The 27,829-nt window shown below is 41.0% G+C and overlaps 1 protein-coding gene across 5 annotated transcripts in view; it reads right to left on the minus strand.

Moving 5' to 3' along the window:
• LOC129452845 (complement factor H) overlaps positions 1–27,829 on the minus strand; it is a 115,922-nt gene that overhangs the window by 43,147 nt on the left and 44,946 nt on the right. For 3 of the 5 annotated variants that reach the window (XM_073861727.1, XM_073861730.1, XM_073861731.1), the window contains 10 exons: positions 27,458–27,640; positions 26,557–26,739; positions 23,422–23,604; positions 22,516–22,698; positions 12,859–13,041; positions 9,751–9,933; positions 8,862–8,963; positions 8,229–8,393; positions 5,993–6,169; positions 5,751–5,903 (listed from right to left, as the gene is read on the minus strand). In XM_073861727.1, the coding sequence (XP_073717828.1) occupies positions 5,751–5,903; positions 5,993–6,169; positions 8,229–8,393; positions 8,862–8,963; positions 9,751–9,933; positions 12,859–13,041; positions 22,516–22,698; positions 23,422–23,604; positions 26,557–26,739; positions 27,458–27,640 (1,695 nt within the window). Of the gene's footprint in view, positions 1–277; positions 1,336–1,499; positions 1,680–2,508; positions 2,689–5,750; positions 5,904–5,992; positions 6,170–8,228; positions 8,394–8,861; positions 8,964–9,750; positions 9,934–12,858; positions 13,042–22,515; positions 22,699–23,421; positions 23,605–26,556; positions 26,740–27,457; positions 27,641–27,829 lie in introns of all 5 variants that reach the window. The other 2 variants (XR_012365837.1, XM_073861728.1) reach the window with 2 other exon arrangements.

Consider the following 27,829-nt stretch of genomic DNA (forward strand, 5'->3'; position numbering starts at 1 on the left):
CGACAATGGTAAGAAAATAGGACAAAACAGTTGAGTAACCAATACGCGACAACCACACAAAAACAGGAATTCGTTATACGATCACGAAAAAACACGAAATTTCGTGATAATAGCACGAAAAAAGAATCAAAAAAATACGTGACTATATAAAGAAATTTCGTGAGACTGGGCTGGATTGCAGTACTTAACATTATAACATTGCCAACATTAAGAGCTCAATAAAAAATAAAACATATCATTCTCTAAAACTCACTTTGAACTTTCCTAGATGCAGTACCTCAGTGTTTCCTCTTTGGTTTATTTTATCCATGCTTGTTTCTTGCTGTACCTAAATAAAAGAATGAAAACTATTTATTGTGGTAATATCGAACTCACTACATTAAACACAACGTTTCCAATTGTTCAAAACAGTAAAAGTGTTAAATTTGATCAGATTAACTGGTTTAAACTCATGAGGAAACTTACATTTACTTTCAATTCTTAACTTCCCATCAGTGCACCATGCTTTTGAATGAGAATGTCCCAAAGAACCTCCGACGTTCCATCCATCCTTACAGTGAAGCTTGAAGTCTTTGTCACTGTGCCTCATGTGGTCATCTTTGACAGGTTGTATATTGTACTCCTTGTAAATGTCAGGTGTTATTTTGCAAGGCTTTAGGAGAGAGACAAAGACCGCATTTTCACTGCCTGTTTGAAGTAACTCAATTCAGATTTTTTTCCCTCAAGTGGCACAGATCGGATAGACGTTTAAGCAGGAATAAATCACATAAAATCTGATATTCTTTGATCTCAGATATAAAAATACACCTATAATCCTTCCCACTGCGAAGTGATACTTAACTCTATGGAAAAGCTAACAAGGCCAAAGTGAGGTGAGCTGACCCAAACCAAAACATAGGTTACTATGCGATGGAAAAGCGCCATTGGTGGAGGAATGTTGAACTTTTCTCTTGTTACAGAAATGAAGCTCTATAATCTTGTATAAACATTTTGGCTGTGTCCATTGAATAACGCGACTTGTTTTGCCAAGTGTTTAGTGTAAATATGGATATCGAATACAAGTCGCTTTTAAAAGATTATGTAAGTGAGTCGTCAAAAAAAATCGGATACAGGCAACAAATCGGAATTGAGCATCATAATGAGATTCAAAAAACTTACTCAGACATGCTGGAGGGGTCTCCCATATCCCTTCCAGACACCTGTAATATCTCTGTTGTTTGTTTAGTTCGAAATAAGGCTGGCAAGTGTACGATACCGATGTGACAACTTCACCCGTCTTCTGCTCGACTTTAAAGTCTCCATGTTCAATCATAGGTGGTGCAGGACAAATGCCACCTGAACACCATATAACACCATCAAACACATGCATGTCCATTTAAAACAATATTCTATACTTTATAAATATTACATAAGATCTTAGAGTCATTGACTATTTTATATATATATATATATATACAGCATATATCGTAACGTTATTTTAACATTTTGTGAGAACTCACTTGTGCAGTCAAACATGCCGTCCCATTTTCCATCTTTACAAATCAAGACTCCGTTTGGTTTTTTATCATACGGTTTATTACACTTGTATCTCAAAACTTCAAGGTTATTGAATGTCTTTTTCTCATCTAACATGGTCACAAACTGCAAGTCCATTGTCGGTTTGGTACATTGACCTTTTTCTGTAATGAAAATGTAGAATTTGTTCAATATAAATTTGTGACCCTATCGGTGAAATCCAGGCTGAAATCTCATCTAATCGTGCACTGCAAAAAATTATTTTCAAGAAAAAAATTCTTAGTATTTTTGTCTTGTTTTCAGTAAAAATATCTAAAAATTCTTAAATTAAGATGCTTTTTCTTGATGAGCTAAACCACCCAAGAAAATTGTTTTTAGACCAAAAATATCAAATTTAAGTTATTTTGTGCATAAAACAAGCAAAAAAATCTGCCAATGGGGTAAGCAAATTTTTCTTGATTTTTTTCTTGAATTTAGTGTTTAAGAAAATTTTTCAAGATTTTTTTTTTTTTTGCTTAACCCATTGGCAGATTTTTTTTTTTTTTTTTGCTTGTTTTATGCACACAATCACTTACATTTTATATTTTTGTTCTAAAAACTAGACTTATTTTCTTGGGTCGTTTTGCTCAAGATAAAGCATCTTAATTTAAGAATTTTTAGATATTTTTACTGAAAACAAGACAAAATGGGTAAGAATTTTTTTCTTGAAAATCATTTTTTGCAGTGTGAGATTAGGACCATCAAAGTTTGATTTCCATTACTGGGTTCAATCTTTGATCTAACTCAGTCAAAATATTTTCACAGAATGTTCTTTACATAATATATGATGATTTTATGTAGAAAACTTGTGATTTCAGCTGGGTTTTCACACAATTCAGTGTCAAAAAAGATAAAAATATTTTCATTAAAAAGAACAATATCAGTTTTAATAAATGTTTACATTTAAACTTTACACAAAAAACAGTAGAAAAGGTTTTTGTGAATTTCACTCACTAGTGCATTCTGGGTAAATCCAGGTTTGTGTATCACACTTAGCAATGGTTGGTCCATGACATTCATGATCCTCATAACACTCATAGCGTGCAGTGTCTCCATGTGAATATTTCCTCTCACCTCGGATTTTATCAATCAGTTTAGCATTGTTTACTTCCTGATGAGGATTTGAACAGAAAGCTACCATAACATGGGGGGAAATCAGATGGGTTAGGTGAACCTATAATACATTGGCAAGAAAAAGTATGTGAACCCCTAGGAATAAACTGATTTTCTACCGTGATTTGCCATAAAATGTGATCTGATCCGACCTATCTACTGTAGGTCACAGCAATAGACAAACACAATGGGTATATAAGCTGACAACACACAAATAATTCTAGTTTCTTGTGTCTTTTAAAAATCACCAATTAAACATTCACAGTGCTGGAAGAAAATGTAAGTGAACCCTCCTTTGGCAACAATTACTTTAAGCAAGCACACATAGTTCAGAAGGAATTTTTACCATTCCCCCTTACAAAACTGTTTCAACTCAGACACATTTGTAGGATGTCTGGTGTGAACAGCTCTTTTTAGGTCATTTCTCTGAGGTTGAGGTGTTTTTCTTAAGCCAGTCTGTGGTGGATTTTTTTCGACGCTTAAGGTCATTGTCCTCAACCAATTTCTACTGAGCTTCAACAGCCACCCTGACATTATCCCGTCAAACTTGGGAAGTCATTTCAATCATTTTCCCCTCACTGATGGCAAGTGGTCCAGGCCCTGAGGCAGCAAAGCATGCCCAAATCATGATGTTCCCTCCACATTATACTTCACTGTTGGGATGATGCTTATTGTTGGCAAGCTGTGCCTTTATTGCCCCATAGTATTCTTCCCGAACAATTCAACTTTTGTTTCATCAGTCCATACAATATTTTCCCAGTAGTACTGGGGTTTGCCAAGGTGCTCTTTTACAAACTTCAGCCTCACAGCAATGTTTTAATGGTTCAGATCATCAAACTAATTTAAATATTAGTCAAAGATAACATAAGTGAACACAACATGCAGAAGATTTAAAAAGAAGGTTTTTATTATTAAGGGAAAACTAAATCCTAAACTACATCGCCCTGTTTGAAAAAGTGTTTGCTCCCACCTGGTTGGGCCACCCTTAGCAACAACAACTGCAATGGGAGTGAAGGAATTTGTGGAGGAATCATATTTGCAGAATTGTTGTAATTCAGCCACATTGGAGGGCTTTCGAGCATAGACCACCTTTCTAAGGTCATGCCACAGGATTTAGGTCAGGAATTTGACTAGACCACTCCAAAGTCTTCATTTTGTTTTTCTTCAGCCATTCAGAGGTGGACTTTCTGGTGTGTTTTGGATCATGCTGCAGAACCCAAGTTCGCTTCAGCTTGAGGTCATCTTTCCAGACCCAGACCTTCCCACTACCACCACCATATTTTACTGTTGGTATGATGTTTTTTCCTGTAATGCTGCGTTACTTTTACGCCAGACATAAGCCCTTTTCACACAGACATTCCGGAAAATACACGGAAAAGGCATCCTGGATTTTTCAGGGATCGTGTGATTTTTTGTCCATTCACACTGCCATGATTAACCAGCATCTGCAAGGTCCCGGAAAGACATGTGACCTGTTTAAAGTCCTGCCCTCTCTTCTACGCAGTGTCTGAAGTTTGCATATTATTTATTATTTCTCTCTCCAGGAACAACTCGAGTGCATTTTTGTTTATGATAAGACTATAAAGGAGCGCGTGACGCGTCGTTCTAATGCTGGTAAATGATCTCAGGTTCAGAATGGATATTTGACGAGCTCCCTGATCTCTGCTTTGATACAGTTTTTAGACATTTTTCATCATGATTGTTTATATGCATTTAAAACCCGCATTTTGAGGAGCTGAACGATATAGCTTGTTGGGATGACGCGCGGGCATAAAGCTCAAATGAGCGCATGACGCGATATTCTTTTATGCTGCTGAATGATCTCTGTTTCAACGCAGTAAGTAACGAGCTAACTTACCTGATGTCTGCTTCAGTCCAGTTTGCTGACATTTCTCGTCGTGAATGTTGTAAATCCCTCATTTTAAAGAGTTGAACCAACTTCATGTTGCCATGACACGGGCATCCTCACTACGGCACGTGCGTCATTGTTTATGCGTCTCATTTATCATTTCCTGATAACTGCTTCAATCTAGTTTGCAACATTTCTCGTGGTTACTGTTTATATGCATGTTATCTCTCGTTTTAAGGAGCTGAACCATAACTTTTGTTGTGATGATGCGCGTGTCCTCACTACGAGACGCCAATTACGGCATTGTTTCGGCTTCTTGTTCACACAGAGGGTTTTCCGTGTATCTTACTAGGTCCTCTTTCCGGCATCGATCCCAGAAGATATAAGGGACGTGTTTTTGTCCACACAGACCCTTGTCTGGCAATTTTACAGGTATTTTCTGGGACCAAAGGTCTGTGTGAATGAGGTTATAATGGGACACACTCCTTCCAAAAAGATCCACTTTTGTCTCATCAGTCCACAAAGTTTTTTCTTTGCAAAAGTCGGGGGGATCATCAAGATGTTTTCTGGCAAAACTGAGATGAGCCTTTATGTTTTTTTGCTCAGCAATGGTTTTTCATCTTGGAACTCTGCCATGCAGGCCATTTTTCCACAGTCTCTTTCTTATGGTGGAGTCATGAACACAGACCTTAATTGGGGCAAGTGACGCCTGCAGTTCTTTGGATGTTGTTGTGGGGTCTTTAGTGATCTCTTGGATGAGTCGTCGCTGCACTCTTGGGGTAATTTTGGTGGGGCGGGCCACTCCTGGGAAGGTTCTCCAGTGTTTCATGTTTTTGCCATTTGTAGATAATGGCTCTAACTGTGGTTCGCTGAAGTCCCAAAACGTTAGAAATGGCTGTATAACATTTTACAGACTGAGAGATCTCAATTACTTTCTTTCTCATTTGTTTCTGAATATCTTTGACTAATATTTCCATTAGTTTTATGATCTGAAACATTAAAGTGTGAAAAATATAGCATAACATAAAAAAATCTGGAGGGGGCAACACTTTTTCACAATACTGTATTTACATGAATGCGTTAGCGGGTGCTTTTACCAAAAATGACATACAGAGCATTCAATCTACATTTCATAAGTATGTGTGTTTTTTGGGAATCAAACCCATGACATTTTGAGCTGCTAACTGTTCACTATTTCTTTTTTACTAACTTTTATGAAATCAAAAAGGCTTACATTCACAGGTGGGTGTCTGCCATGCACCCCTGACGCATCTGATCACTGTGTTTGATGGTTCGAACCCTGGATCACATTCAATCTGTACTGCAGATTGTTTGGTGATCAGCTTTCCGTGTTGAATACTGGGCAAAGCACCACACTCATCCACCTCTGTATTGAGAGACCCAACACTGAGGTATATATACACACACACATTTAAATTATACTGCCAAAATCTGACAATTAGAAAACACACTCACTGATGCATCGTGGGACATTCCTCCAGATCCCTTTGACACACGTCGCAGCTTTCCAACAGGTCCCAGTGTCTGGTTTATAACCCGGATTGCATGTATAATAGATCATTCTCTGTTTTGAGCGGTCTGTGTGTATGTACCCATTTTCCACAGTTGGTGTATTGCAAGAATCTGTCTTTTCTGTTAGGAAAGAAGTTCATAATTGTTTCATTTGAATCATTTATGAGTCACAGATAGGCAGATTCATGTGATGATAATAAGGTTCTTGATAGCCTGAAATCAAGCTGTCACTTGCCAATTTTCCAGCACTGACATTTGTGCTTTTTTCAGTTGCTTAAAAACATAATAATGCCGAAAGTCTCATAACACTGTGTTCAGCACAAACTGGGCTACAATATTATATGAGCAACAAGTACAGTTGAAAGAAAAAGTATGTAAACCCTTTGGGCTTACTTGGATTTCTTCATAAATTGGTCATAAAATGTGTTCTGATCTTCATCTAAGTCACAACAATAGAGAACCACAATCTGCTTAAACTAATAATGCACAAGCATTTTACGTTTTCATGTTTTTATTGAACACAACATGTAAACATTCATAGTGCAGGGTGGGAAAAGGACCTTTGGGTTTAATAACTGGTTGACCCTCCTTTGGCAGCAATAACCTCAACCAAACATTTCCTATAGTTGCAGACCAGACCTGCACAACGGTCAGGAGACATTTTGGACCATTCCTCTTTACAAAAGTGTTTCATTATTCTTGGGATGTCTGGCGTGAATCGCTCTCTTGAGGTCATGGACTCTGACTGGGCCACTCCAGAAGGCGTATTTTCTTCTGTTGAAGCCATTCTGTTGTTGATTTACTTCTATGCTTTGGGTCGTTGTCCTGTTGCATCGTCCATCCTCTGTTAAGCTTCAGTTGGCGGACAGATGGTCTTAAGATTTCCTGCAAAATGTTTTGATAAACTTTGGAATTCATTTTTCCATCGATGACAGTTATCCGTCCAGGACCTGAGGCAGCAAAGCAGCCCCAAACCATGATGCCCCCTCCACCATATTTCACAGTTGGGATGAGATTTTGATGTTGGTGTGCTGTGCCTTTTGTTCTCCACACATAGCATTGTGTGTTCTTTCCAAACAACTCAATTTTGGTTTCATCAGTAGTGCTGTGGAACATCAAGGTGCTCTTTTGCAAACTTTAAAGGTGCCGCAATGTTTTTTTTTTGGACAGCAGTGGGTTCCTCCGTGGTGTCCTCCCATGAAGTCCATTCTTGTTTAATGTTTGTCTTATTGTAGATTTGTCAACAAAAATGTTAGCATGTGCCAGAGATTTCTGTAAGTCTTTAGCTGACACTCTAGGATTCTTCTTCACCTCATTGAGCATTCTGCGGTGTGCTCTTGCAGTCATCTTTACAGGATGACCACGCCTAGGGAGTGTAGCAACAGTGCTGAACTTTCTCCATTTGAAGACAATCTGTCTTACCGTGGACACATGGACATCAAGGCTTTTAGATATACTTTTGTAGCCCTTTCCAGCTTTATGTAAGTCAACAATTCTTGATCGTAGGTCTTCTGAGAGCTCTTTTGTGCGAGGCATGGTTCACATCAGACAATGCTTCTTCAGAACAGCAAACTCAAAACTGGTGTGTGTATTTTATTGGACAGGGCAGTTTTAATCAACACATCCAATCTCATCACATTGATTGGACCCCAAGTTGGCTGACTCCTGGCTCCAAGTAGCTCTTGAAGAAGTCATTACCATAGGGTTTTTACATACTTTTTCCACCCTGCACTATGAATGTTTACATGTTGTGTTCAATAAAAACATGAAAACGTATAATGTTTGTGCGGTATTAGTTTAAGCAGATTGTGTTTCTCTATTGTTATGACTTAGATGAAGATCAGAACACGTTTTATGACCAATTTATGAAGAAATCCAAGTAAGCCCAAAGGGTTCACATACTTTTTCTTTCAACTGTATGTACATGTTTGTATTTTTGAGAGAAAAATGTTTATGCATGTTTAAAAAAAAAAAAACATACATTTTAAGTCACTGATATAAGTGACACAAAACCCATACTAAACATGTTTTCACAAGACTTTTAAAATCTAGTAGAGTTTTTTTCTTTAAAATGATGCCATTCTGCCTACTCATTCACATAAAACAATGTGCCCGCAGGGTTGTAGGCTCTATTATTAGTATTATCATTATTATAAATATCATAAAAGTGAAGTATTACCTTCACATTTTGGCTCGGGAGTCCAGCCCTGTTTAGTGCACTTAGGAGTTCCTTGCCCGGGTTTATATCCTGGATCACAATCATATTGTAATGTGTCGTCTTTCTTGTAATCTTTCACTTGCTTAACAGTCCCATGTTGTATGTCAGGCGGTGTGCATGATATCTCTGAATTAAATGTAAAAATCCATCATTACTTTGAATAAAGCATAAAATGATGTAATGATTGGGTGAGAAAACCGACAAATATTAAATGAGATTAATAACCTATACAGTTTGGAACAGATGCACTCCAGTTGCCAGTATCCATGCAGTAAATGCTACTACTTCCATTTATGGTTTTATCAGGAGATTTCCAGTCAAACTGAATAACGTCACCATAACCTCCGCCTTCTGTTTTACCCGATGCAGTCACATCCCCTTCTGTGTGAATTTTAGGGCATGCAACCACTAAGGAAGTAATTTGGGACTGATTTAGTATTGATTTCTGTGTACAAATACATCAAAGCTGCAGATGCACTCTGTTGACAGAGCACTGGAAGATTATAATGCTTCAAAAAAGATGCTGTCTGTAGATTTTAGCAGCATCTAGTGGTGACATTAGAATTGCGACCAATGGCATAGTCCACCACTTACCCCTCCCTCTGTTTTTACAGGGCCTTCTGTTTTGAGTAGTTTTAGAAGGGCTTTCTTTAGCTCCCTTTGAACCTTTACAGTCAGCGCATCTGTTTTGACTACCTGTTTTTAGGACATTACAGAAAACAATTGCACTGTTGACATTGTGCAGTAGCATAGAGCGCTTTCACAACCACAAAAGCAAAACAGTAACTACACATTGTCAAACATTTGAAAGTCAGACTACAAATTTGATTAAACTATACACAGATTTTGAAAAAAAAAACAATTTCAGTTACCGCAACCTTCATACAAATACCAAGTAACTTTAAAGGGCAATGGCATTAAAAAATCTGACTTTTTACACGTTTAAGTGCTATGATTGGGTCCCCAGTGCTTCTATCAACAAAGAAAATGTGAAAAAGATCAACCCAGTAACTTAGTTTTGGTAAACCATTCTCTACAATCACATGAAAAAATAGGTCGTTGAAATTTGGCTCTCCTTATGATGTCATAAGGAGCTCTTATTATAATAATACCGCCCCTTACTGTGCACTATCCAACCACAGCACTGCCATTTAGTCCAGAAAAAAACACAATTGAGTTTTAATTGCAACAAACCATCATCATTGTGATCAGTGTTTGAATTTCATCAGCTCATTTGCATTTTAAAGGACACACCCAAAATGGCAAATTTTTGCACACACCTACAAAGTGGCAATTTTAACATGTTATAATAAATTATTTATATGGTATTTTGAGCTAAAACTTCACATATGTGCTCTGAGGACAGTAAAGATTGATTTGACATCTTAAAAAAGTCTTGTGCCATGGCCCCTTTAATGTATTTTTCTTGGTCGCAGTAGTTACTCTGTTTTCTGTATTATTCTTAATAACTCTAAAATATTACCTGAACTTTCAGCTACACATGTTGGCACCGGACTCCAGCCCTGTTCAGTGCACTTGGGAGTTTCTTGCCCGGGTTTATATCCTGGATCACATTCATATTTTAATGTGTCATCTTTCTTGTTATCTTTCACCTCCTTAACAGTTCCATGTTGTATGTTAGGCGTTGTGCATGATATATCTGAACCTGTAACAAGTAACAAGTAGAGATGTTGGTTTGATTTAGAATTTGCTTGTATTCATTCATTGTATTTCAAACTTACCCATGTTTGATGTCTTTGTCACTCTTTTAGAAGGCTTTATGATAATGCATATAGCCATAACAGGCATCATACTTTTTTTTACTTTCTATAACCTGGATTTAGATTTTATATATCACATATCTAAAAACTAATTAAGTACAGTTTAGAAATCTACATATTAGTACAATCAAATATATTTGATACAACTGACACTGTGAGCAAATATGTTGTTTTGTATATGTATAATTTCTATATACATTTAAATGAAGCAAATATACCTCAAAAAATTATTTCACAGATAACAAATAAATAAGACAGGCTAACAACTTAAAAAAATGTAACAGGCACCTTTGACTAATTCCAAAGACTAATAATTGTGATATTTGGGCCTAATATACATCTACGTGGTGTAAAACGTTTTGGGGCAGTTTTTCGGACAGGCCTTATCTTAAAATGCACATTTGTGCTGCCTTAATTTAAAAACACCTTGTACTGACATATCTTAACATATATTAATGCCAATGTTTTGTCTCAAAATTCACACCAGTATTGTTTTCTGTAAGGTTTGTTTGTAAAAACAACTTAATGTCACGATCGGTTTAAACAAAAGAGAGAACCCAAACGCAGACACAACTGAAATACAAAACTGGAGATTTATTTAAACACAAAAACCCACGTGGGGGTAAAACAGATAAATAAACACGGATGGTAAACACGAAACAGGAACAAAACACTGGAACAAAATAAACATAGAATCAGGAGTCAGAAACACGGACGACATGGAACTCTGACTGCAGACAATGAACGTGCACACGACAGACAACCAAAGGGCATTATAAAGACACGACATCAATGGGGAACAGGTGAACATAATTAATTACGCAAGACACGAGTACATAAGGGAGTAGGGTGAAAGTGACAAGACACTGGGAACACGTGACACGAATAGATAATATGAAAACACGTGTTCCCACACAGAACACAATGCTGCCATAATCTTGCCCTCTGAAATAAGACATGAATCTACACCAAGGTCTGGCAAGACCATGACAGCGACAAGACACTGGGAACATGTGGAAGCCACACATATAATATGACTCCACATGTCCCTCACACAGAACATAGTACTGTCATGGTCCTGCCAGATACACTCAGACCTGAGTCTAGTACAAAAGGTCTGGCAAGCCCATGACAGTACCCCCTTCTTTAATGACGGATACTAGACGTCACAAAACAAAACATTAAACACGAGGAACGAGAGACTGAACAACAGAAGACAACCATGACAGAATTACAATAACTAACAGTGGTAAACAAACATAAGTGACAAACGGGTTGGGGTGATTTAACAGAAACAGTACATGATGAAGGGGTGGTGGGGCAAAAACAGGGGGAACAAAAAGTCCAGGGTGCTGAAAATGAGTCCCACCACTCTGCTGAAAAGCAGAGGGGTGACGTGGTCCGGGTTGCGCAGTTGGCTGCGCAGGCGGCTGCGCCGGCGGGTGACGTGTCTCCGGCTGCGCCGGCTGCTGACGTGTCTCCGGCTGCGCCGGCTGCTGACGTGTCTCCGGCTGCGCCGGCTGCTGACGTGTCTCCGGCTGCGCCGGCTGCTGACGTGTCTCCGGCTGCGCCGGCTGCTGACGTGTCTCCGGTTGTGCCGGCGGGTGACGAGTCTCTGGCTGCGCCGGCTCCAAAGCTCTCTTCGTCCTCTTCTTCCTCCGTCTAGAGGCAGGGAGGTCAGGACAGAGACTGGCCGCGGAGGTAGTTTCCCGTGCCGGGGGAACGAGAGCAGGCTTCCCCACCTTGATCGCCCCCGTAAGGATACCCCCTGGCTTAGGGGCGGGTGAAAGGGGTTGGGCAGTCTCAGCTGGGCTCTGTCGTTGAGCGAGGCAGTCTACCAAATCCCAGTAGGACAGCTGGAGTAAACTACCTCGCTCCCGAATCGGTGGAGGGTCATCCATACCCGCCACCAGATAGGCGCTGGCTAAAAACTCCGGGTAACATCCCTTCCTCTTCTCGACCGCCCGGGCGTAGTCATTAAGGGAAAGCCCCTTCTGCAGTGGGAAGGGACTGCTGCCGGAGAGAGTCTGGTTGGCTATCGAAGACCACCATTCCGGGTCCGACACACACTGCATGCTGTGTGTCCGCTGGGTTCAATTTGGCGCGTTCATTCTGTCACGATCGGTTTAAACAAAAGAGAGAACCCAAACGCAGACACAACTGAAATACAAAACTGGAGATTTATTTAAACACAAAAACCCACGTGGGGGTAAAACAGATAAATAAACACGGATGGTAAACACGAAACAGGAACAAAACACTGGAACCAAATAAACATAGAATCAGGAGTCAGAAACACGGACGACATGGAACTCTGACTGCAGACAATGAACGCGCACACGACAGACAACCAAAGGGCATTATAAAGACACAACATCAATGGGGAACAGGTGAACATAATTAATTACGTAAGACACGAGTACATAAGGGAGTAGGGTGAAAGTGACAAGACACTGAGAACACGTGACACGAATACATAATATGAAAACACGTGTTCCCACACAGAACACAATGCTGCCATAATCTTGCCCTCTGAAATAAGACCTGAATCTACACCAAGGTCTGGCAAGACCATGACAGCGACAAGACACTGGGAACATGTGGAAGCCACACATATAATATGACTCCACATGTCCCTCACACAGAACATAGTACTGTCATGGTCCTGCCAGATACACTCAGACCTGAGTCTAGTACAAAAGATCTGGCAAGCCCATGACACTTAAAATCCTAATTTAACCAAGGTCTAGTCCTGGATTAACCTAAAACTGCCCAATAAACATTGGAATGGTCAATTTATTGTGACTTACTTATACATTCTCCTTTATGATTCTGTGTCCATTTGTGGTCACTACATACATATCCGATTTCCAACTTAGAGGTGTAGCCAGCTTTGCAGGTGTACTGTATTTTATCCCCGGCGCTGTAGCTGTTTTTAAGGGAGGCAGGAGAAACATCAGCATTGTCTTCTTTTGGGAGCTCAAGAGGACATTCTGTCAGACAAATGTAGAGAGACACATCAAATAGTGGCAGATGGTAATCATGCCATAAGTTTGTTTGCTTTTGTCAGTGTCAAAACAATTCATCATTAGCAAGTTTATCCCTGCCTGACATCTTTGTTTTTCATTCTTATTTTGGGAATTGTGTCATTTGTTAAATTGAACATTCAAAGAAATGTGCAGAAAAGGCCTTACCTGGCATTGGCGTGGCATCAACATTCGTGCATATCCATAGGGTATAAAATAGCTAGACTCTAAACTGTTAGTTGATTCACACTGGGAGATAAAGAAATACATTTGTGTCTATATTGAGTCCGTCGGTCCATGACCAATTCTGGACATCTATTCGACGTCCAAACTAGGTCCACTATTTGGACGTGTACCAATGACCCTACTTGGACGTCATATTTACGGGCAACATTTGACGTTTGAACTGGGTAATTTTTCGGACGTCATTTGGACGTCTATGACAGGCCTATGTCTATATTACATGATAGGTCTATAAAAATGTGTTTAAATATCAGCATTATTGATTAATACATACGAATAGTCTATATTATTTATACAGTACTGTTTTTTCTGCTTTCTTGAATTACATACAAATTCATCTAAATGTACAGTTAAAAATCTATTCATAGATTATATATTCTCATATTCTCACAATGTTGACTTCATCTTTTTTCATGTCTCTTTTCCTTACATGGAGGTCCTATGGATGTCAACATTTAGACGTGCAGAAGACGTCGAAAAAAAGACGTCGCCTGGCATTACAAAACAACCCCCTCAATGGACCGGATTTGGACGTCCAAAAATGACATGAAAAAGACGTCACTCTGACGTCACATTACGCAGTGGGCTGTAATCACTTCACTACTAGAGCAAGCTCCTGATTGGTTAACTCATCCCGCGCGTTTCCTGTGGCAACACTCAATTTGCGCCATTTGCGTGAACTGGATGCACGAATGAGGCAGAATCGCGTGTAGCGCGCCACACTAAATGCCTCATTCGCGCAGCGAGACCTTGATTTACATTGACTTAACATTGAAATCACTCATGCTTGACAACACTACCGTGGCTGGTCTGAACGCAGCATAATGCTGTGTTTACACCAGCCGCGTTTTAGGCGTTAAAATCATGTGTACCGCGTCTAGTTTGCCGCTTGAACATTTTGAATGCATTTGCGCATCTAGAGGGAAGTAGACGAGCAGAAAAAGCAAGTATTAATGCACGTCAGAAGCGAAATCCACTTCTTGTGGGAGGGGCAAGTGCTATGCGGTTGTCTGTTTGCAAGATGGCTGACATTGATTGTGCATTCATCGATAGAGTTACCGGTTTGCATTTGGTCACCTTTCTACAGGGGGAAAATTTTTTAAAAACCGGTGAGGATGTCGATAAACGTCACGTGACTCAAAAGTGAAATGTGTATTTACAACTTACCAGGTTGGCCAATGACCTCACTGACACTCTTCCAAGCGAGGTCCTTTTTATTCCTGTCTATATAGAAATAAGAACTTGTGTCGTATAGCTCCGGGTGACTGTTCACGGACAATATCAAGCGTTCCTTAGGGTTGAATGAGTGACTCCGGGGAGGGCTGCCGCCATGGCAGCAAACAGGCTCCTTGTTGGTTAACGCGGCGCAAAAATCCACCAAAATTAAAATTTTCAACTAAGGCATTAGCCGCAAATTTGCGTCAAACGCAAAATGCACAAAAAGCACCATTCGCGCGAATTAGGCAGAATCGTGTGTACCGCGTCACGCTAAATGCCTCATTCGCGCCACGAGACCTCCATACACGCGTCAACGTGTCTTTACATTGACTTAACATGCAAATCACTCGCGCTTGACACCTCTACCGCGGCTGGTCTGAACGCAGCATAATGGTGCTTCGCACCAGACGCGGAAGAGGCGGCAAGCGCGAGTGATTTACATGTTAAGTCAATGCAATGTAAGCGTGAATGGTGCATTCCGCGCGAATTGAGTTTTGTCGCATGATCAGCTGGAGTTGAAAAAATCAGAACTTTGGCAGATTTTCGCGGCGCTAACCAATCAGGAGCTTGCTCTAGTAGTGACGAGATTATAGGAAGCGAACGGAGGCAGAAAAACAAAACAATCATGGAAGACAATCATTATCACTACACGAGACATCTCATACTTTTAGAGGAATTAAAACGATTGGAAGAGTGAGGAGGTCCAACAATCTGGTAAGTTTACTCAATTTGAGCTATATAAGCCCCTTCTATAATGCAAATTTACACGTGAATGTCCCGGATCCATTACTTCATGAATGAACAATCAACTTGCCCATTAATTGGTCGACCTTTCTCTGTTTATACCATCTGCACTGTGACTGGCTGGATTAGTTTTCCCTTCTATTGTGAGATCACGTGGGGATAATATCAAACAATTTTGAAAATATCATAGACATTGCTGCCAAGTTTATACTTAAAGGTGACATAGAATGATTGAACGGATGCCAGTATGTGGTGTGTGACGTGGTTCATGACGTTGTACACAAACACGCAGACCTGGGTGGAGTTTCGGGTTACGCTCTACGTGTGTGGTTGTTGTGTTTGTTTCCGCCATTAAAGGCTTGACTAAACAGTTCTCTCGTGTCAGCGATTCATTACATTGCATCTCTACACTGGCGTGGTGGCAGCGCTATTGTTCCCACTCCCCAGACAGCTCAGTGAGCTCGTGTAAGATTAGTCCACGCTACAATCGCGCATAAATGAGCCGCGGTGCGAATCGCTGCTGATGAAACCTGAGACCTGAGCCATGGCGAATACACACAGAGCACCGAAGCAGTGGTGCCTTACGAAAGTTGAGACTGTAAATTCATTTGAAAACTGGCATCAAAACCTCATCTACACGTTATCACTGGACGCTGAGTTCGCCCCCTTTCTATTGGACGGAGCGCGCTGGGAAAAGAAGACGAGAGTTTCACCGTTTAGAGGTTTTACTGATGACGGCGAGACTCTTCCTGCCGCGCAACAGTGCACGCGCCAACAAAAGGTCAGCATGCTTGAACTTATGCTGGGACAGATCGCTAACTACTGCCCAGTGATTTCTCGGAGTACTATTGTTAAAAACTCCACAAGCATTGATTTCATATGGCAGACAATTAGACTACATTACGGGTTTCAGTCAACCGGTGCACACTTCATTGATTTTGCTGCTATAAAACTTGAGTCTAATGAAGGACCAGAAGATTTGTATCAAAGATTAATGGCTTTTGTTGAGGATAATCTACTACGCAAAGACTCTGGCATTACCCATGGTGGCGAACCCATTGCAGAGGATGAAGAGCTGTCACCCACGGTAGAAAATTTTGTTGTCCTCACTTGGCTTCGTCTTATTCATAGTGATTTGCCAAAGCTTGTGAAACAGAGGTATGGGACTGAGTTACGGTCACGCACTCTGGCATCGATCAAGCAAGAGATATCACAAGCCCTGTGCTCACTACTGGACGAGCTACAGTCATCAGAGGATGCCAGAGCTATGCGCTCAGCTGTGTTCAACCCCCCAAGACAGAAACCAGCCTCTCTGAGCCGACCTCGAAGATCTTGCCCGCTGTGTAAAGAGGCTCGCCGACCTGATGGGCACTTTCTAAGTAAATGCCCCTTTCTGCCCCCTCCATACAAAGCGTTCATTGCTAAGGCACGACAGGTTGCTGGCTCACCATGTTACTCTGAGTGTGAACCTGAGGATGAGAATGAGGACATGCTGCAAAATCCCAAGGCAGTGATGCGCGTCCACATTATGCAGTCACCATGCCTCGAAGCCTTTCACAGCCATGTCCCCGTTAGGTTAACCATCGACAGCGGTGCAACAGGTAACATGATAAGGGCTGCGTACGCCAGCAGACTGGGCCTTAAAGTCTCCAGCAGTACACAGTCTGCACGTCAGGCAGATGGCTCCTCAACATTGAAGGTAGTTGGTGAAACACGCACGCATTTTCAGAGAGACGGGCACAAGCTCTTTTTCGACGGACTTGTGGTGGAAAACCTGGATTCAGACATTCTGGCCGGCATCCCCTTTATGGAATGTAACGACATTTCCATCCGGCCTGCTAAACGTCAGGTCTGTGTCGGATCAGACACTTACGAGTATGGCGACAACCGGATGTATGGAGACGGACATGCTATTCGGCGTGCTCATGTACTTCGCGCCACTTCATCTCAAACTGTGTGGCCAGGGGACTTTGTTGAACTGGAGCTTCCAGCAGAACTAGCGTATGTTAGGGAGCAGCTCGCTGTCGAGCCACATGAGAGCTGTACGGACTGGCTTGCCCCGGCATTGTCTGTGGGGATTTCGGGTAAAATCAGAATTCCCAACTTAACCAATGTACCACAGGGCATCAAAAAACACGATCATGTATGCCGCATTCGTATGACCTACATTCCAGACTCTCGACCCATGCAGGCCGTAACAGAAGCTCTTCAGGCTTCCAGTGTTAAGTCTGATACGTCTAACCCAACAATGTTCTCTGACCTAATCTCATTAGACCCTAACGTTATCATGACAGCAGATATTAGAGAAAAGTTTCAAAAGGTCCATAGAGAATTCGACGAGGTCTTTACACCACAGTTTAAAGGCTATAATGGCGCTGCTGGCCCCTTCCAGGCTAGAGTAAACATGGGGCCTGTCCAACCACCCCAACAGAAGGGAAGGGTCCCACAGTACTCCAGGGGCCAATTACAAGATCTGCAGGCTCAGTTTGACGCGTTGGAATCATTGGGCGTTTTCCGGAAACCCGAAGACATTGATGTCGATGTTGAATATGTTAACCCATCATTCCTCATCAAAAAGCCAAATGGTGGTTTCCGTCTTGTCACAGCATTTGCTGATGTGGGTCGTTACAGCAAACCCCAGCCCTCACTCATGCCAAACGTTGATGCTACATTGCGTCAGATAGCTCAGTGGAAGTATATTATCGCAACTGACCTCACCAAAGCTTTCTACCAAATCCCACTTTCCAGACCATCTATGAAATACTGTGGGGTGGTCACCCCATTTAAAGGTGTCCGTGTGTATGCCAGATGTGCCATGGGCATGCCTGGCTCAGAAACCGCATTGGAGGAATTAACCTGTCGGGTGCTCGGCGACCTCCTTCAACAGGGACAGGTGGCCAAGGTCGCAGATGATCTGTATTGCGGCGACGACACCCTTGAAGATCTTCTCTTGGTGTGGAAAAAGGTCCTGGCAGCCCTCCGGGCGTGCGATTTATGCTTATCTCCCAGTAAGACTGTCGTTGCCCCAGTACAGAATCAAGGTACTATTTGCGCTAGTTCCCACCGCATTGCAACCCTGGCCTCATGTGCCCCCCCTTCCACCGTCACTGCTCTATGATCATTCATCGGTGCATATAAAGTCCTTGCTCGCGTCCTAAAGGGTTGCGCCTCTATCATTGCCCCTTTTGACAGTGTAGTCGCCGGTGGGGAATCTACTAATACAATTGTGTGGTCAGATGAGCTTCTGCAGTGTTTCCATAAGGCCCAGCAAGCGTTATCCACTAGTTGCGCTGTGACGATACCGCGACCAGACGATCAGCTTTAGGTTGTTACTGATGGCGCCCTTAGGGATCCGGGGTTGGGCGCGACGTTGTACATTACACGGGGGGACAAATTGCTGGTCGCCGGACACTTTAGTGCTAAGCTTCGCAAAAACCAAATTAATTGGCTTCCGTGTGAAATTGAAGCGTTAGCTATGGCCGCCGCCCTGAAGCATTTTGGTCCTTACATTGTCCAGTCTTCACAGACCCTGTGTGTTCTCACTGATAGCAAACCATGCGTGCAAGCCTTTGAGAAGCTGTGCAGGGGAGAATTCTCTGCAAGCCCACGTGTTACTACATTCTTGTCTACTCCTAGCCGTTTCCAAGCATCTGTTCGTCATGTTGCCGGGGCCGCTATTCTTCCGTCAGATTTTGCAAGTCGTAATGCCGCACAGTGCGACAATCCCACATGCCAGGTGTGTAACTTTGTCCGTGAGTCTATGGTCTCTGCTGTGTGCCGTACTGAAGTTGCCGACATCTTGCAGGGAGCTGCAAAAGTACCCTTTGCCAATAGAGCCACATGGCTGTCGATTCAGGCGGAGTGTTCTGATCTCCGCAGGGTGCGTGCCCATCTTCGGCAGGGCACTCGTCCTTCAAAGAGAGTCTCCAATGTGAGAGATGTAAAGAGATATTTGAACACTGTCACCATGGCAAATGATGGCCTGTTAGTCGTACGGCATAATACACCGCTATCAAACACCACTGAATGTATTGTCGTCCCACGGTCCGTATTGCATGGTTTGCTTATGTCTCTGCACATTCGGCTAGATCACCCCTCTGCGCATCAGTTGAGACATGTTGTCTGCCGGTACTTCTATGCACTGAACATTGACTCTGCCATCCAACTCACCAGTAAAGGCTGTCATCAATGTGCTGCACTGGCGAAGACCCCAGTATTCGCTGTGGAACAGTCCAGCAGTGACCCACCAGAGACAGTCGGCTCTACCTTTGCTGCTGATGTTCTAAGGCGTGAACGTCAATTCATTCTGGTTGTTCGGGAGTGTGTGACTTCTTACACAGCTGCATTGTTGATTGACGATGAGCGGAAAGATACTTTGCGGGATGGCCTTATACGCCTGTGTGTTGACCTTCGTCCGCTCAATGGCCCCTTTGCTGTAGTTAGAAGTGACCCTGCTCCTGGTTTTTCTGCACTAGCTAAGGACGCCGTGCTCGCTCAGTACAGGTTGACCATTGAAGTAGGCAATGCTAAAAATGTCAATAAAAATCCAGTGGCTGAAAAGGCCATCCAGGAGCTACAGGGTGAGATTTTGCGTTTGGAACCACACTGCGGGGCCGTCACCCCTGTGCTGCTGTCTGTGACTGTCGCTCGGTTAAATAGCCGTATTCGTTCACGTGGCCTGTCAGCTCGTGAGATGCTACTGCAGCGTGATCAGTTCTCGCACGACCAGTTACCGGTGTGTGACCGGGACCTGATCACCTTGCAATACGAGCAGCAATACAAGTCAAAGGCACCTCGGAGTCGGGGTGCACCTTGCCCTGACATTAGCCCAGGCGACCTTGTATATTTATACAGTGACCGCAATAAGTCTCGGGCTCGCAGCCGATATCTTGTGCTTAGTTCCGACGGTGCGTGGTGCAATGTACATAAGTTTACGGGCTCCCAGCTGCGGCGTGCGTCGTATAGGGTTCGCTTGTCTGACTGTTATAAAGTTGACTCTTTTTCAGGTGCCACAGGTCATTGTGATGACGCTGCTGTGTCGGAGAGTGATGAGGAGGGCGATGTGCAGATTGTTGCTCCCCCATGCGGTCCCGATATCCCCTTGGCAATTGCTGAGCCTGCTGTCCCTCCGGGGTCTGATGACCGCGGGCACCAGGAAGCTACTATTGTTGCCCCTCCCTGTTCGGTGGAAGCCCCATGCTGTGATATGGGCCCCTTCTCAGGTGTCCCAGTGCAGCCTCCCCGGCGGTCTGGCCGTCCTCCGCCACCAGGTTTCAAGATTATGAGTTGGAGTAGTCAGGCTACCTTCACCTGTATCCTTGGTTCGCTTTACAATGTAGTGTTATTGTGTTGCGTTGGTGTTCCACATGTGTTCAGCAGTGTCCTTTGTGCTGTTGCTCTGCACTACGGGTTCACCCGGTGTACCCCGTGTTGTTTTGTGCTTTTCTTTTGTTTCCTCATTCCCGCAGGCACCTGTGTGGGAGTTTGTGTCCTGGAGGAAAAATGGGCGGCACCAGTATGTGGTGTGTGACGTGGTTCATGATGTTGTACACAAACACGCAGACCTGGGTGGAGTTTCGGGCTACGCTCTACGTGTGTTGGTTGTTGTGTTTGTTTCCACCATTAAAGGCTTGACTAAACAGTTCTCTCGTGTCAGCGATTCATTACATTGCATCTCTACACTGGCGGGAGTATTTGTCCTTGTTCTGTGATGTGACATGTAGACAATTTTTTTTTGTTTGGGTCTGTAATGCCTTAGAAGCTTCCTAAAAACCTTTCTCAGATAGCTCTATTAGGGTGGGAGATTTTAAACAAGTGGTTTGCACCTATTTGGCTCCCCCTACTGGCTTAACTTGCAATCTCATGACTTTGCTGCCACTCAAAAAATGTAGCCAATTATTTTAAAGTGAAGGGGCAGGGAGATGCCTGTGATGTCATAAGCATCAGTTTTTCAGATTGTCTGTTTTCTGGCTGACATTTCTAAAAGAGGAATTTCTATGAGACTGAGATGTTTAGCATGTTTAGCAATTTTTGTATGTTTGTGAATGTGGGTAGACTACCAATATTCAACAAAGACAAGGTAAAATGATTTTTATTCTCTGTCCCCTTTAAAGGGACACTCCACTATTTTCTCTTTTTTCTCCTTGAGTTGCTGATCACAATCTGAGCAAAATCCATCCAAAAACCCTGTGGTGTGAGCCCGGCTTTAGGAAACAATGTGTCTAAAGTAAAATTCCAAAAGGTTTCTCTGGACTTAAATTTCACAACAATATCTCCTCTCTGACCTATATGTACTAGCTCAAATCCAAAATAAAAGAGCTCACAGATACAATGTAAATATTCTTTGGAAAATTCAGGATCATTGTGACCTGACTTGTTCTTTGTCCCTCTTGGTGACTGTTTGTCCCTGCCAGCTTACATTTTGAGATCAACCACTAAAATATTATTTTTGCCAGTTCTAGGATTTTTAAATCTGGAAAAATGAAATGTGACCTGTACTTTTCCAGTCAGATCATTGTGACCCGATCATTGTGTTCTTTGTCACCCACACATACTGTTTGTTCCCACCAGCTAACATTACGTAATCAACCACTAACATCTTCAAACTTGATTTTTTTCCAGTGTGTAATTTTTTATCTAGTTTATTTCAACACTCCTTCAATATAGAAATGAAAAACAAGAACAAGTGTCAAACATGTTTACATGTTTAAGTGCTATGATTGGGTCCCCAGTGCTTCTATCAACCTAGAAAATGTGAAAAAGATCAACCCAGTAACTTAGTTTTTTAAACCATTCTTTACAAGCACATGAAAAAATAGGTCGTTGAAATTTGGCTCTCCTTATGATGTCATAAGGAGCTCTTATTATAATAATACTGCCCCTTAATCTGCACTATCCAATCACAGCACTGCCATTTAGTCACAATTAAGTTTTAATTGCAACAAACCATCATCATTGTGATCAGTGTTTGAATTTCATCAGCTCATTTGCATTTTAAAGGACACACCCAAAATGGCACATTTTTGCACACACCTACAAAGTGGCAATTTTAACATGCTATACTAAATTATTTTATATGGTATTTTGAGCTAAAACTTCACATATGTGCTCTGAGGACAGTAAAGATTGATTTGACATCTTAAAAAAGTCTTGTGCCATGGCCCCTTTAATGTATTTTTCTCAGTCGCAGTAGTTACTCTGTTTTCTGTATTATTCTTAATAACTCTAAAATATTACCTGAACTTTCAGCTACACATGTTGGCACCGGACTCCAGCCCTGTTCAGTGCACTTAGAAGTTCCTTGCTTGGGTTTATATCCTGGTTCACACTTATATTTTAATGTGTCATCTTTCTTGTTATCTTTCACCTCCTTAACAGTTCCATGTTGTATGTTAGGCGTTGTGCATGATATATCTGAAACTGTAACAAGTAACAAGTAGAGATGTTAGTTTGATTTAGAATTTGCTTGTATTCATTCATTGTATTTCAAACTTACCCATGTTTGATGTCTTTGTCACTCTTTTAGAAGGCTTTATGATAATGCATATAGCCATATAAGGCATCATACTTTTTTTACTTTCTATAACCTGGATTTAGATTTTATATATCACGTATCTAAAAACTAATTAAGTACAGTTTAGAAATCTACATATTATTACAATCAAATATATTTGATACAACTGACACTGTGAGCAAATATGTTGTTTTGTATATGTATAATTTCTATATACATTTAAATGAAGCAAATATACCTCAAAAAATAATTTCACAGATAACAAATAAATAAGACAGGCTAACAACTTAAAAAAATGTAACAGGCACCTTTGACTAATTCCAAAGACTAATAATTTTGATATTTGGGCCTAATATACATCTACGTGGTGTAAAACGTTTTGGGGCAGTTTTTCGGACAGGCCTTCTCTTAAAATGCACGTTTGTGCTGCCTTAATTTAAAAACACCTTGTACTGACATATCTTAACATATATTAATGCCAATGTTTTGTCTCAAATTCACACCAGTATTGTTTTCTGTAAGGTTTGTTTGTAAAAACAACTTAAAATCCTAATTTAACAGAGGTATAGTCCTGGATTAACCTAAAACTGCCCAATAAACATTGGAATGGTCAATTTATTGTGACTTACTTATACATTCTCCTTTATGATTCTGTGTCCATTTGTGGTCACTACATACATATCCGATTTCCAACTTAGAGGTGTAGCCAGCTTTGCAGGTGTACTGTATTTTATCCCCGGCGCTGTAGCTGTTTTTAAGGGAGGCAGGAGAAACGTCAGCATTGTCTTCTTTTGGGAGCTCAAGAGGACATTCTGTCAGACAAATGTAGAGAGACACATCAAATAGTGGCAGATGGTAATCATGCCATAAGTTTGTTTGCTTTTGTCAGTGTCAAAACAATTCATCATTAGCAAGCTTATCCCTGCCTGACATCTTTGTTTTTCATTCTTATTTTGGGAATTGTGTCATTTGTTAAATTGAACATTCAAAGAAATGTGCAGAAAAGGCCTTACCTGGCATTGGCGTGGCATCAACATTCGTGCATATCCATAGGGTATAAAATAGCTAGACTCTAAACTGTTAGTTGATTCACACTGGGAGATAAAGAAGTACATTTGTGTCTATATTGGGTCCGTCGGTCAATGACCAATTCTGGACATCTATTCGACGTCCAAACTAGGTCCACTATTTGGACGTGCAACCATGACCCTACTTGGACGTCATATTTACGGGCAACATTTGACGTTTGAACTGGGTAATTTTTCGGATGTCATTTGGACGTCTATGACAGGCCTATGTCTATATTACATGATAGGTCTATAAAAATGTGTTTAAATATCAGCATTATTGATTAATACATACGAATAGTCTATATTATTTATACAGTAGGCCTACTGTTTTTTCTGCTTTCTTGAATTACGTACAAATTCATCTAAATGTACAGTTAAAAATTTATTCATAGATTATATATTCTCATATTCTCACAATGTTGAGTTCATCTTTTTTCATGTCTCTTTTCCTTACATGGAGGTCCTATGGATGTCAACATTTAGACGTGCAGAAGACGTCGAAAAAAAGACGTCGCCTGGCATTACAAAACAACCCCCTCAATGGACCGGATTTGGACGTCCAAAAATGACATGAAAAAGACGTCACTCTGACGTCACATTACGCAGTGGGCTGTAATCACTTCACTACTAGAGCAAGCTCCTGATTGGTTAACTCATCCCGCGCGTTTCCTGTGGCAACACTCAATTTGCGCCATTTGTGCGAACTGGATGCACGAATGAGGCAGAATCGCGTGTAGCGCGCCACACTAAATGCCTCATTCGCGCAGCGAGACCTTGATTTACATTGACTTAACATTGAAATCACTCATGCTTGACACCACTACCGTGGCTGGTCTGAACGCAGCATAATGCGACAAAACTCAATTCGCGCGGAACGCACCATTCACGCTTACATTGCATTGACCTAACATGTAAATCACTCGCGCTAGACACCTCTACCGCGGCTGGTCTGAATGCAGCATAATGGTGCTTCACACCAGACGAGGAAGAGGCGGCAAGCGCGAGTGATTTACATGTTAAGTCAATGCAATGTAAGCGTGAATGGTGCGTTCCGCGCGAATTGAGTTTTGTCGCATGATCAGATGGAGTTGAAAAAATCAGAACTTTGGCAGATTTTCGCGGCGCTAACCAATCAGGAGCTTGCTCTAGTAGTGACGTGATTATAGGAAGCGAACGGAGGCAGAAAAACAAAACAATCATGGAAGACAATCATTATCACTACACGAGGCATCTCATACTTTTAGAGGAATTAAAACGATTGGAAGAGTGAGGAGGTCCAACAATCTGGTAAGTTTACTCAATTTGAGATATATAAGGCACGTCTATAATGCAAATTTACAAGTGAATGTCTCAAATCCATTACTTCATGAATTAACAATCAACTTTCCCATTAATTGGTTGACCTTTCTATGTTTATACCATCTGCAGTGTGACTGGCTGGATTAGTTTTCCCTTCTATTGTGATATCACGTGGGGATAATATCAAAAAGTTTGGAAAATATCATAGACATTGCTGACAAGTTTATACTTAAAGGGACACTCCACTTTTTTCTCTTTTTTCTCCTTGAGTTGCTGATCACAATCTGAGGGTTTTGTCACAGACAAAAAAATCCGGAAACACGACAGCAAAATCTATCCAAAAATCCTGTGGTGTGAGCCCAGCTTTAGGAAACAATCTTTCACAAAAGACAATCTTCACAAATACGAGTATACAAACCACATGGGTATAAATGACACTACACGAATTACAGGTATTAACACTTTCTATAAATATATTTGGCCAGTTCCAGGATGTGGAAATCTGGAAGTCCAGGATCATTGTGACCTGACTTGTTCTTTGTCCCTCTTGGTGACTGTTTGTCCCTGCCAGCTTACATTTTGAGATCAACCACTAAAATATTATTTTTGCCAGTTCTAGGATTTTTAAATCTGGAAAAATGAAATGTGACCTGTACTTTTCCAGTCAGATCATTGTGACCCGATCATTGTGTTCTTTGTCACCCACACATACTATTTGTTCCCACCAGCTAACATTACATAATCAACCACTAATATCTTCAAACTTGATTTTTTTTCCAGTGTGCAATTTTTTATCTAGTTTATTTCAACACTCCTTCAATATAGAAATGAAAAACAAGAACAAGTGTCAAACATTTTTCCATGTTTAAGTGCTATGATTGGGTCCCCAGTGCTTCTATCAACCTAGAAAATGTGAAAAAGATCAACCCAGTAACTTAGTTTTGGTAAACCATTCTCTACAAGCACATGAAAAAATAGGTCGTTGAAATTTGGCTCTCCTTATGATGTCATAATGAGCTTTTATTATAATAATACCGCCCCTTAATCTGCACTATCCAACCACAGCACTGCCATTTAGTCACAATTGAGTTTTAATTGCAACAAACCATCATCATTGTGATCAGTGTTTGAATTTCATCAGCTCATTTGCATTTTAAAGGACACACCCAAAATGGCACATTTTTGCACACACCTACAAAGTGGCAATTTTAAAATGTTATAATAAATTATTTATATGGTATTTTGAGCTAAAACTTCACATATGTGCTCTGAGGACAGTAAAGATTGATTTGACATCTTAAAAAAGTCTTGTGCCATGGCCCATTTAATGTATTTTTCTTGGTCGCAGTAGTTACTCTGTTTTCTGTATTATTCTTAATAACTCTAAAATATTACCTGAACTTTCAGCTACACATGTTGGCACCGGACTCCAGCCCTGTTCAGTGCACTTGGGAGTTTCTTGCCCGGGTTTATATCCTGGATCACATTCATATTTTAATGTGTCATCTTTCTTGTTATCTTTCACCTCCTTAACAGTTCCATGTTGTATGTCAGGTGTTGTGCATGATATATCTGAACCTGTAACAAGTAACAAGTAGAGATGTTAGTTTGATTTAGAATTTGCTTGTATTCATTCATTGTATTTCAAACTTACCCATGTTTGATGTCTTTGTCACTCTTTTAGAAGGCTTTATGATAATGCATATAGCCATATAAGGCATCATACTTTTTTTAACTTTCTATAACCTGGATTTAGATTTTATATATCACGTATCTAAAAACTAATTAAGTACAGTTTAGAAATCCACATATTGGTACAATCAAATATATTTGATACAACTGACACTGTGAGCAAATATGTTGTTTTGTATATGTATAATTTCTATATACATTTAAATGAAGCAAATATACCTCAAAAAATAATTTCACAGATAACAAATAAATAAGACAGGCTAACAACTTTAAAAAATGCAACAGCACCTAATTCCAAAGACTAATAATTGTGATATTTGGGCGTAATATACATCTACGTGGTGTAAAACGTTTTGGGGCAGTTTTTCGGACAGGCCTTATCTTAAAATGCACGTTTGTGCTGCCTTAATTTAAAAACACCTTGTACTGACATATCTTAACATATATTAATGCCAATGTTTTGTCTCAAAATTCACACCAGTATTGTTTTCTGTAAGGTTTGTTTGTAAAAACAACTTAAAATCCTAATTTAACCGAGGTCTAGTCCTGGATTAACCTAAAACTGCCCAATAAACATTGGAATGGTCAATTTATTGTGACTCACTTATACATTCTCCTTTATGATTCTGTGTCCATTTGTGGTCACTACATACATATCCGATTTCCAACTTAGAGGTGTAGCCAGCTTTGCAGGTGTACTGTATTTTATCCCCGGCGCTGTAGCTGTTTTTAAGGGAGGCCGGAGAAACGTCAGCATTGTCTTCTTTTGGGAGCTCAAGAGGACATTCTGTCAGACAAATGTAGAGAGACACATCAAATAGTGGCAGATGGTAATCATGCCATAAGTTTGTTTGCTTTTGTCAGTGTCAAAACAATTCATCATTAGCAAGCTTATCCCTGCCTGACATCTTTGTTTTTCATTCTTATTTTGGGAATTGTGTCATTTGTTAAATTGAACATTCAAAGAAATGTGCAG

Source organism: Misgurnus anguillicaudatus, chromosome 23, assembly GCF_027580225.2.
Source record: "Misgurnus anguillicaudatus chromosome 23, ASM2758022v2, whole genome shotgun sequence".
NCBI classification, from domain to species: Eukaryota; Metazoa; Chordata; class Actinopteri; order Cypriniformes; family Cobitidae; genus Misgurnus; species Misgurnus anguillicaudatus.